This window comes from Leptonychotes weddellii, chromosome 12, assembly GCF_054177405.1.
Source record: "Leptonychotes weddellii isolate Sample4059 chromosome 12, ASM5417740v2, whole genome shotgun sequence".
NCBI lineage: Eukaryota > Metazoa > Chordata > Mammalia > Carnivora > Phocidae > Leptonychotes > Leptonychotes weddellii.
In genome coordinates, this window is record NC_138380.1 from 76301760 (window position 1) to 76314044 (window position 12285).

Genomic DNA, 12285 nt, shown 5'->3' on the forward strand with positions numbered 1-12285 from the left:
AAGAAAATACTAAATATACGTACCACCCTCAGAGTTTACAGTGTGGCTCAAAATACAAATTGAGGCCGCTTGGCGGTGGCTGGTAGTAACAGCTCTTGCATGAGAACTGCGGCCACCACACAGCAGGGGCAGCCCAAACGCAGGCAAGAATGGCGCCCCATTCGAAGACAAGTTTAGGCAAGGTGTCAGGCGCAGCCCAGTTGGGTTGGGAAGGCGCTACATCCAGGTATTAACTCAATCAGTAAGTGTACTGAGGACAGTGGGAACCAGGTTTTTCAGTGATGGAGAAGGAAGATATAAAGACAAGATCAAATGAACTTTGAGGGGCTGTATTTGAACTGGAGCTACCACTGCAAATCCATGGCTTATAAAACATCTAAATATAGAGATAAATAAAAATGTAGAGGGATAAGCACACACATAGACACAGACACACACACAACTTTCCAGCTCTACCCCGGAGAAGGTCTGTGGGTAGTAACACCACAACAGCAGTAAGCACTTCTAGCACTCAGATCTTGCTCTCTATATACCACCCTCCTCGAAGAAATGGCTGACTCCAAGGCTGAGGCAGAGGAAGGACAAGCTGAACCTAAAAAACACTGTTGCCCTAGAAAGTAAGAAAGTGATCAAAGAATGAAAGGGACCTATCAAAAAAGACAAACTGCTCAAAGGGGTTCCACTGGCCAATTTAGGCCATTCTGATCATCAAAATGAATAATGACATTAATAAATTGAAAAAAATAGAAATCCGTGAGTAAATAAATAGGGGAAAGCTTAGCCTTAAAGCAAAATGCCAACTAATAAATGCAGAAGGAATGATGGATTTAGAAAAATCACCATTTGGCAACCATCACAGCAATAATTCACGTAATAATCATCAATGCCTGTTAAAACTAGAAGGTGAAGGTGGGATAAGAAATGGGTTATTTTTATAATCTTAGTGTGTCTCCACATAGGACATTTGTTGATTATAAAGGGAAAATAAATTTACAATGGAGAAATCTGGCAGATATTAATCAAGTGATTAATGTAAATATCATCAGTATGGGGACAAATTTATGTTGTTTGCCACTTGACAGGATGCAATAAGAAGAGCTACATATCACTTCTACCATATTCCTGCCAAAAATGCATAACTGGTTTTAATAAAGAAACATCACACTACTCAGTATTATGCTGCTAACTGTTAAACAACTAGCTCTCCAGAGGTAAAAAGTCCTTATTTGTAGTGCTTCCTGATTTCCATGGTGTAAATAATCCCACCATGGCCAACTTAAAGTGCCAACTGATAATGCTGACCTAGGAGTTGGGAAGAGACACACATATTCCACATTCACAAGTCACTTGGAGTCTGATCCCGACCAGGGACACAAACCAAAATTAAGGGACTTTGTGCAAAGTGACTGCCTTGTAGTCTTCAAAAATGTGAAAACCACGAAACTTGAGGAAAGGCTGATGTCTGCTCCAGAATGAAGGAGACTAGAGAGACATGACTGCTGTGGGCAGCACATGATCCCGGATTAGAGCTTCTGCCAGAAGGCATAAGGCTGTTAATAGGCTGTTAATAGGCTGTTAATAGGGACAGTCAGCAGAATTTAAATGGGATCTCTGAGTGAAAGATATATGGGAGTTCTTTACATTGTTCTCTCAACTTTTCTAAAAGTTTGAAATTGTTTCAAAATAAAATCATATCTTTTCCAAAGTATAAGCTGATTTGTACCCTCATTAGGACATTTTGGATGTGAGCATAGGAAAAATGCTGAAAGGAGAAAGAGTTGGGAGAGCTAACTTCAGCTGAAAACCTCTGACTGCCCCAGGTGACATTTAATTCTACCCCCGACTGCTGCTTCGCTCATACTGCCTTTAACAGCTGAAACTAAGAACCTCACAGAATAATATTAATTTCTCAAAAGGAACACAGGTTACCAAGACTCAGATGTTTAATTACCCCTATTCCCTTGTTTTAGGGCATAAAGATACTAGGGAAAGGCAGTGGGACTGAGAAATTTACTTAAAATACTAATATTGTAAAATTCTACTTAGACTATTTTTTAAAGGGAAGCTACTTCATTTAAATCAACTTTAAAATATGTCCAAAAATAAATTAAAGCAAGGTGAAGAGCATTTTGGTTTTAAAATAAGCATATATATATACTTATTTTATATATATATATATATATATAAATCATCATTCTCTACCCAAAATAAAAAACAGGGTAAAAGGGTGCCTGGGTGGCTCAGTCGGTTGGACGTCCGACTCTTGATTTTAGCTAAAATCTCAGGTCTTGATCTCAGCGTCATGAGTTCAAGCCCCATACTGGGCTCCTTAAAAAAATAAATGAAATAAAATAAAATAGAACAGGGTAGAAAAAAGCTGGTATCAGGGATTAAAAGTACTGCAGTATAGAAAGAAATGGTACTTTTTACTATTATCCACAAAAAATCTACCTTTTGACGGCTACACTGAATGCATGTAATATATCCACTTAGTAAAACCAGAGTTAACAATTTTTGCTTAGATCAACCCAAACACCATGAGTCATAGTCATGTAGACAGTGAGGTTAGTACTGCCTTGAAAACAGGAGACATACAAGTCTATAGTGATCTTACTTATTCTGTGATAGAAACATTGGATTTTGAACGAAAAGCATTTGCAAAGAAACAATGTGCAATTCCCCTGCCATGGTTAAAGTGTGCCATGTTTTATAACTTCAGAGCTAATTCTGTAACTACCCTACTGCATTAATCTTTGAATGGTATGGCCTGTGTAGAATTTTCTTTAAAGTGTTATGCTTGACATTCAAGAAGGATAGCTCTATGTTGCAAATACTCTTGGGAGGAAATGACTTTTAGAAACGTAAGTAGTATAATTAGCGTAGTTCCTTTGTGAGATGAATGATGCTTTTGGTCTTGTCTGAAAAAATGCAAATAAATGTACAACCTACACCATAAATCAATCATAAAACTGGATGTGTTTTTCAACATTAAGAACTTTAACCAGAGAGTTAACACAACTTTTAAAGAACTTACTAGCTTATGAAATCTCAAATCTACTGTATCAAACATGAAAAACCAGTGTGCTTCTATTTGAAAAATCTTGTCAGGTAATCAAGAACAAGAACACTCATGGTACTCTGCACTGCCACGGGGAAAAAAGTTGGAAGTATTTATTGGTGCTCTAGAACTCAGAGGTATATAAATAGATCCAACTGAAGATCATCCTTCCAGTACTAAAGGACATTAGAGAATAGCTATGGGGAAAGTTAACAGTAGCAAATAGCTCTTGTTCTAGAACATGGTATGAAATTTCTAGTCCTGCTCTCATTTCTACAAGGTTAGGAATCCAGAGGGAGGGGAGGCTAGAGTAACAGACTGCATAAAATCTTATAAATGCATTTATAAGAAAATGACACAAACGCCTACATATTATCATCACTGCTGTGTGCAGCTGTGCATACATCTTGATGACATGCTAACATAGCCCTTCAAAGACTTTTGGGTCCCTATGTTTCCCTAGGTATCTTCTACAACACCTGAGTTTGAGAGCTGTGTACCAAATTATGCATTATGTACCAGGTTTGTCTATGGTACCTGTAATTTTTCTAGAACTAGTCCAATTCTAAAATAGAGTGGCTATAGCAAAGTTAATGAGTTATCTAGTTATGGCCTAAGATACATATTTTTAAAAATCTGGGATATACTGACATTTACATGGTCTTCATCCTTGTCTGTGGGAGACACTTCACCCAGTTTACAGCTTAAATGACTGAACTATTTAAACTGCAGGCACTAAAAACCAAATTTTTAATCCTTGTACCAAAAATTTATGGTGGGGCTACCTACATACCCACTCTTACTTACATTGTACACTATACTCCATTATGTGAAGAAAATCAATTTATTAAATCTTTAACATCCATTTAAGTGTTAAAAACATTCAATATGGAGGTTAAATGGGACAGCAATCTTTAAGGTAGGTCAGTCAGAGGGCACCTGGGTGGCGCAGTCGGTTAAGCGTCCGATTCTTGGTTTCGGCTCAGGTTGTGATCCCATGGTCATGATCTCAGGGTTGTGGGATTGAGCCCTGCATCCGGTTCTGCGCTCAGCACGGAGTCTGCTTGAGTGAGACTCTCTCCCTCTGCCCTCCACTCCCCCCACCTCTAAAATAAATAAATCTTTTAAAAACAAACAAACAAACAAAACCCCAAAATACCCTCTAGGCTTAAAAAAAAGAGTAGGTCCATCAGGCATGTGAGTTAACATGTGACCAGGTTTTACTCTGGCATCTGCATCTAATCCACCAAGTCAATTTATATTGACTGTTTTTCAGTGATACTGTGATGGTGAAATTAATCTTAAAGAACATGTAAAAAAACTTAGTATCTGAATTCTGAAAGGTATTATGCTGAAGAGATATACTATCTAGATGTAATTCTTCCTACTCAATCTTTTTAGTAGAGATTATAATTATGCTAATTTAAGACTATAATTCTTTGAAATTAAAGTACTAAATACTTAGGAAATATGGTTGATTTCTACATCTTTTTAAATTGATACTTTCTTTGGCTTTGTTTTCTCAGTTTCATAGAGTTCTTTTACAATAATTCTTATTTTTTTTCAAGTGAGAAATATTATGTCTTGTTTAAAAAAATAGTTTTATCCTGGGAATGAAATGTACTTAGAAATGATAAATAGGGCCCTTCCAACTTATAAACACAGCATGTAAAAATAGTAGTTTTCGTCCTAACATCTAGAAAACCAAAAGACACTATACACAAAGCTTAGACATTTGTGTGGTTATACATTTATTTTCCCATCGGTTATGTTAATTCAGATACTTTAATGGAAGTATCCAGCTTTTCAATTTATTATCACCAGAAACAATTTTAAGTCTCAGTTGATCTTTCAGTCTAAGGCCTTTCTGGCTTATCAAAACTTGAAAGAACAAGACATCATCAAGATTTCAGAACTCAGTTTAGAACTTCCAAAATTAACATTTTTCTTAAGATCTTTTTGTACCTAATATTTAAAACATTCTCATTCATATGCTAGCAAACCAGTTCCAAATAAGACAGCTGAAAATAGTGCATCTTTAAAAACATTTAGATTATGAAGTTGTCATTTTAAAGAGAATAAATCCAAAGGGATTTAGCCATTCTATTATCAATGACTGGTAGTCAAGATCATCCTACAGCCAGCCCAACAGAAGAAAATTGAAGTCTGAATCTCATTTGACTAGAGAAACATAACAGAATTCCAAAGGCACTAAAACCTGATCTAGGGGCATTTTGAATGCTATGTAACAGAAGATTAGTTTTGGTCAACCATAACAACTAAAGGATTCCCCCACAGCAAAACATATCCACTGTGCCATTTATTTTATAACTGCTCATCAGAAAGTCTTGAGAAATGCGCTTAAGAAACTGACTTTGCAGAGATAAAATTATCAGTTCCTACTGTCAGAAAGGAGAGCTGTTTATTAAAAAGAAAAAAAAAAAAAAAGACTAACAAAGAGAGACAGAATGCAATTCGAATTCAAAACCAAACCAAACCAAACCTAAATCTTTTCTGGATGAAGAAGAGGTGGTTGGAATAGTCAGGGGATCCAACTCAATGCCATAGTTACTTCAAACTATTAGGCTTTTGTACAATTTCCCTCAAAATTACAAGCAATGAAAATATCCCAGGATACAACTGCTTAATTTTATAATGCAGTTATAAAGTTATAAAATGATAAACTTTATCATAAGAGCACAATCACAAGGGGATGAAATAATTATATTAGTAGAGGAGTTAACAAAAGTGATCAAAAATAGTTACGTGCAGTATCCCTTTTCTTGATTTATTAACTTAGCAACTTGTATCATTATACTCAGTAGTTTGGCCATAGCGTTTTAACTTTTTTCAAATTTATTACATGTCTAGGTAAACTAGTAATATAACTCTGAAATGTTGTGAATTAACTATTCAAAATAAAAATACAAGATTGAGTTAGGTTTATTTTTGCAGTTTGCTATAATTATATTTTCATACTTGGTAAATCTTTACTGTGATACAAACTATACAAAACGCCCAATTTGACCAAAGTGCTGATAAAAATAGAATAATCAATTTAATAGAAGGAAAACAGTACTTGTGAAATCACAAAATAAACCAAAATCAAGAAATTCCAACTAGATATACTTTGATGGTATCTACTTATGCTCACAGAGGTATATTTTTACACATATCCCAAAGTAAACTTTATGGTCTCTATTTTTCCATTTTCTAGATAGCATTATTATTTATCAAAACAAAATCCATAATGGGACTGTCATAGTTAAAGTCATTAATATTCATTACCTGAGACTGAAGTGCCAGAAAAGGGATAGTGCATCTCTATTCCATATAAAGCCTTGAATAAATACAAACCCTGATAAAAAGAAAGCGGCATGCCAGAGATCTCTGAAGACAGCACCAACGCTGTAAGAGGTGCTTGTCCCGTGGCTCTGAGCTGCTCCCTCCTGTGTGTTATCTGTGGTACTAGAACCATCTCCTTCCCTATGGACTTCCAAATGGGCTGCTTTTCTTAATTTCCTTCATCAGAAGAGACGAAGAGCAGAAGGTAGCTTTAAAATGTTAACAACCACTTTCTTAGTAGCACATTCAAAATTTTGATCAAACATAAAAACAGGAACTTCAATACACAATAAAATTCAGATTAACTGGAGAAAAGTTAAGGTACACATTGAAGAACAACTTCTATAAATGTCAGGTTATTGTTCCTCGCTCACACTGACAGGTCAGTGGACATTAGGCTGTAATGGTATTATTGGACAGATTTTTACAAAGCATTTCTTCCCTATTTGAATGCCACTTACCTGCAGAAGAAAGAAGAAAATTTAGATCAGAGAGAATTAGAATCTAACCGATCAACAATGCTATTTATCTAATGTAGGTATTATCTTTTCAAAACAAAAAGGGCTTAAATCTCCACATCCCCATACTGCAAATGTCTCAATCTCTTAGCAACGATATTCAAAAGAGGAATTGCTCCAAAAGACCCTTACAACAGAACTCCATTGTGCTGAGTGGCCAGCGAGACTTGCTATGTTTACTTAATCAAGAGGCAATATTAAACAGCTTTGAATAGCATTTAATAAACAGAATTTAGCTGAATTTTTTTCCTGGCTATCGATTTTGCCAAAGTATCTTGTAAGTACAAGATTTTATAAATAGAGGGAATTACCAGCAATTCCAGCTTATATATTCCCTACAATGATATTAGGTGCCTTGGGAATGAACTTTAGGAAAGAGAACAAAAACAGGTATGTGGTCTCACAATGGCCTTGGAGCAAATACACAAACTAAATCATTTGGTAGTTTACTCTGAAGCTTCCTGCTCTACCTAAAAGAATGACTTTACAAGGTAACATTTTATTCAAGTCGAGAACAATCTTAGATTCAAGTTACACAAATCCACAGAAAGACCGCTTTCAGCAGAGTACCTTCTTCTTTTACCCCCTGCACTCAGAGGGGGTTTTGGTGTTCTTGTTGACACGATCTGGCAGTGAACAGTTCCCAGGAGCAGCATCAGCCATACTGGCCCAATCACTTCCGTCAGAGGTATGCTGTGTGGGCTAGAAGCGGAACAGAATAATACTACTGCAGCAACTACAAAAAGGGAAAGAAAATATGTTTAATTATAGATCTGACAGTCACTTCTTCAAAACTTTAAAAACTGTTCTAACATTGCTTCTTGCCAGATTACTTTTCTAAATTTAAATAAGTTAAAAATGTTACTGCAGACAAGCTCTCTCAGACTATTTTTTTGTTTGCCACTGGCTAACCACACAACTTGGTAATAAACTCCTGGAACAAGATAACATCCAACATAGTCTCTAAAGTACACATTTTCATGCTGCAATGAAAACCAGCTGCATATGAATCTAAGGGCATTCCTGATAAGATCACAAACAATCAAAAGAACCACTAACCTCAGGTGTACTTAACTTCTTTGTTTTACAAACAAGGGAAGTCTATGATGGCGTGTAGTAAGGCTATAAAGAGTTTTTTTTTTTTTTTAAGATTTTATTTATTTATTTGACAGAGAGATACAGAGAGAACACAAGTAGGCACAGTGGCAGGCAGAGGGAGAGGGAGAAGCAGGCTCTCCACCGAGCAGGGAGCCAGACGCGGGGCTCGATCCCAAGACCCCAGGATCATGACCTGAGCCTAAGGCAGCCGCCCAACCGACTTCTTTTCAAATAGAGATTTATCTGCTCAGAAATAATAACATAAATTTACTTGGGTACATTTTTCGGGGAAACCAGTAAACACTCACCAATGTTAACCATTGCCACATGAAGAAGAAATCTTGTTTCTGCCTGCTCAGCATCCTTTATACTTTCCAGACATTAAATCTCTTTATCTTTTGGGAGTCTGCCTCCTATATCTGTCAATCAAATGGTCTTATTTCTCCCACTTCAGGGAAAGACATGTAATCTAGTCTTACCAGAGTCTTAATTCTGGGCACAGGAATTAGTAAGGAAATGGGCATGTAACCTTAGCAGGACCAATCAGAATCTTTCTTGGGGATTAATACAGGTAGTTGGAAAGAAAGTCTTTCTCTTACATCACAAACGCTAAGGACTATGGGAATATGAAATTGCCAAGGGCCACCTCAGCCACCTCCTTAAGAGACCAGCATGATGAGAACAAAATCAACAGTATAAAAAGTGAAGATATCATCTGAGGCTCTAGATCCAGCAATACTTGTACACAGGGCCTAGGAGTTCCTAATTCTGTTTTGGAACAACTGGAGAATTTGAAAATTGGGAGATTTTTGTGCATTTTGTTAGGTGTGATTATTGTAATGTGCTTGTGTAATGTGCATATTTTGAAGAGATGCATGTTGATGTATTCAGGAGTAAAACATCATGATGTATATAATTTAACAAAATATATTAAGTAAATATTCCAAAATATTAATAATGATTTAATCAAAAAGATGGGCATATGCTATTTAGAATGACTATATAACTTATCATGTAAATCAGGACTCTTTTGAGAGTGAAAGGAGAGCTGTTAATAAAAACACCAGGACGACACAAGTAGGTTTGGACAGTTGGACAGTCCCAAGCAAACCAAACAAATGGCCATCCCAGTTATTGTTTTTGTAGCAGCCCATCTAGTTTCCTGGTTTTTTTGAAAATTTTTATGATCAGCAGTAAAAACAAACAAAAAAACCCAACACTTTTTGCAAAAGCTAGTTTGCATTTGGTTTTTGCCACCGCAACTGAAAGAAAGGATTCTAGCATACCAAGATGTAAGCTTAGCTCCTCACATGTGTTTAAGAGGTATCATAAACACAACTTACAGCTTTATATTCTCCTGAATAATAATTTCTTTAAAAAGAAAAAAAAAAAGACTTAAATTTTTTAAAATGCCAATCATCTTTATGAATTACCCTGGAATTTAACCCAAATTCTCTAGTTGTTTTTTATAAGAGTCCAGAAGTTTGAAAAGTATAGAGTTTTTGTTGTCTTTAATAGGAACTCTAATGTGACCTTTATTAAATTCCTTTACCTTTTTGAGCCTTGGTTTATTTTTTGTACAATAAAACAGGATATAGGTACTATAAATACATGTGAGGTAATACAATAAAACACTTTGAAAAGCTCCTTACATAAATAAATGTGTACCTAACGCTGGCAAATAGTACTTTTATTCACCATCATTAACTATCTTTAAAAAGAAGGGGGATGCAAATGCTACTTAAGATCTTGTTTCAAAGTTTCTGGTATAACTTCCAACCTATTTTTCCCCTTTGAGTGAAGGGTTAAGAAGAAATCATTCACCTCTCTTATATAATGCTAAATTATACTTTTTGATCATTTAATGAAGTCCGATGAACTAGACAGAACTACTAGAGATTTTTGCTAGGCAGTACTTCTACAGATTCCTCCAAGAGCTCAACAAGACAACATGTTTTATTAGGCACAAAAGTCCCAAGGTAGGACTCCACATACTGGCCAAGCAGAACTCTAGGGATAATTGTCAGAAATACAAAATATCTCAAGTTTAATTCTCAGGTCTGTCCATCTTTGAGATTTAGTGGCAGATGTTAGGCACTGGGAGTAGTAAGACAAATAAGACATAGTCTCTGCTCCCTGCCCCTCCTCAATTCAGAAGAAAAGGGGGACACATAAAGAAACAAAGTACCTGTAATGGACTGAACTGTGCCCTCCCCCGTTCATATGCTGAAACCCTACAGTGCCTGTATGGGTGCAGTAAAGGTTGAATGAAGTCATAAGGATGGAGCCTTAATCCAATAGCACCGATGTCCTTTTAAGACAAAGAGATACCAGAGATCTCTCTGCTCACACACAGCAGAAAGTCCATGGGAGGACACAGTGAGAAGGCAGCCATCCACAAGTCAGTAAGAGAAACCTCACCAGACACTAAGCTGATGGCACATTGATGTCAGACTTCCAGCCTCCAGAACTGTGAGAAAATAAATCTCTGTTGCTTAAGCCACACAGTCTGTGGTATTTTGTTATGGCAGCCCAAGCCAACTAATACAATTCCTATGAAGAGTGCTATAATGTGCACAGAAAGACCTATAGCTAAACTGGTGGTGAGGGGGTAGGAAAGGATTCTCAAAGAAGGTGGCACCGGATGCCTAATCTAACTGAGAGAACAAGTAGATGCAGATTAGGTGAATATAAGGCAAAAGGGCCACCCAAACAAAGAGAGTTGCACATTCAAAGGCATATAGGATTTAAAACAACAAACAAACAGGGCGCCTGGGTGGCTCAGTTGGTTAAGCAACTGCCTTCGGCTCAGGTCATGATCCTGGAGTCCCGGGATCGAGTCCCGCATCGGGCTCCCTGCTCAGCGAGGAGCCTGCTTCTCCCTCTGACCCTCCCCCCTCTCATGTACTCTCTCTCATTCTCGCTCTCTCAAATAAATAAATAAAATCTTTAAAAATAAATAAATAAATAAAACAAACAAACAAAAACACCACAAAACAACACAAAAAAGAAAGAGCAAAGAGCTAATTTAGTCTGGTAAAACCTGGGGAGAGATTCAACAAGGGACTGGCTAAAAAACTTGGCTTTCCTCTTGAAGGCAATGATAACTAGAAAGAGATTTAGACCTTAAGTGGCTGGTTTGAATTTGCAATTTAAAAGGTAAATGGACAGAAGGTAGAAGATATAAGGGCTCTTGGCAGTAATCTGGGTGAGAAATGATACAAGCAAAAAGCATAAACGGAGTTGAGAATACATAGTTGCGATACTTAAAAGGCATGTAACTGAAGTAAAAACCTATACTTAGTTATACAAAACCAAATCTGACTGCACATGATTCTTTCTACCTTTTAGGAGGTAAGGGTGGGATAGAGAATGAGGTAACTCAGAGCACTGCACCTTATATGCAAAAAGATGGAGGCACAGGGGTTTCCAGAGGTACCAGCAGATTCCTGAGGGTCATTAAGGGTCATATCATCACTTTGTCACTGGCTGTGACTCGAAACAGGTTAAGTCACTTCTTTGATTTGGTAGGAGAATATTCAGTGTTCACCACTTAAAATGTTAAACTTTGGTTCTGAACTGAAAAGTATCTATTTCATGTCTGATCTAACCTGTCTTCCTTATTTAACGTAGACAAGCCAGTAAGTGAATTTCAGATACAATATGTGAACTTCTAGTTACAATGGAAACTAGTCATTATAATAGCAAAAAAACAGCAAAAAGCTTAAGTGTCCAACACTGATGTAGGATAGAATATTTTACAATAATTTAAAAATGTATTTTTAAAGGCAAAAAAACACAATTGTTTATACAGAATAATCTCAACATTTAAAAATGTTACAAAGTAAACTGCGAAAGGCAAGATTATGGGTGGGTTTTTTGTTTTTTTCCTACATTTTCCACAATGAACATTTATCATTCCTTCAATCAGAAACACACACATACTCTATTGACAAAAATCATAAATCTTCAGAGTTCACTCCCTTTTATGTATATAAGATGTACCCTGGCTTCAAAGAAACAACTTTACCTAAATAAAAGTCTGTAGGTTTTATTACATTTTCATTTACTTAAAAGACATTTATCTGAAAAAAAAAAGATATTTATCTTTTTACTTAGAGTTTGTTGATAAACCATATTTAAATAATCATTCAAGGTTACAACGATGTTTTTTAAAAAGCAAGACATTAGAAAGACTGAAAGGGTACCCACTAAATTAAAATCATTGCTTTTATTAGAGTGCGGGGATGAGTGGTGTCTCCTTCA

The 12285-nt window shown here is 36.3% G+C and overlaps 1 protein-coding gene across 5 annotated transcripts in view; it reads right to left on the bottom strand.

The window, feature by feature from the left end:
* PHTF2 (putative homeodomain transcription factor 2) overlaps nt 1–12285 on the bottom strand; it is a 112874-nt gene that overhangs the window by 32568 nt on the left and 68021 nt on the right. For 4 of the 5 annotated variants that reach the window (XM_081799659.1, XM_081799660.1, XM_081799662.1 and 1 more), the window contains 2 exons: nt 7492–7657; nt 6416–6580 (listed from right to left, as the gene is read on the bottom strand). In XM_081799659.1, coding sequence (XP_081655785.1) covers nt 6416–6580; nt 7492–7657 — 331 coding nt within the window. The remainder of the gene's footprint in view (nt 1–6415; nt 6581–7491; nt 7658–12285) is intronic. The other variant, XM_081799663.1, reaches the window with a different exon arrangement.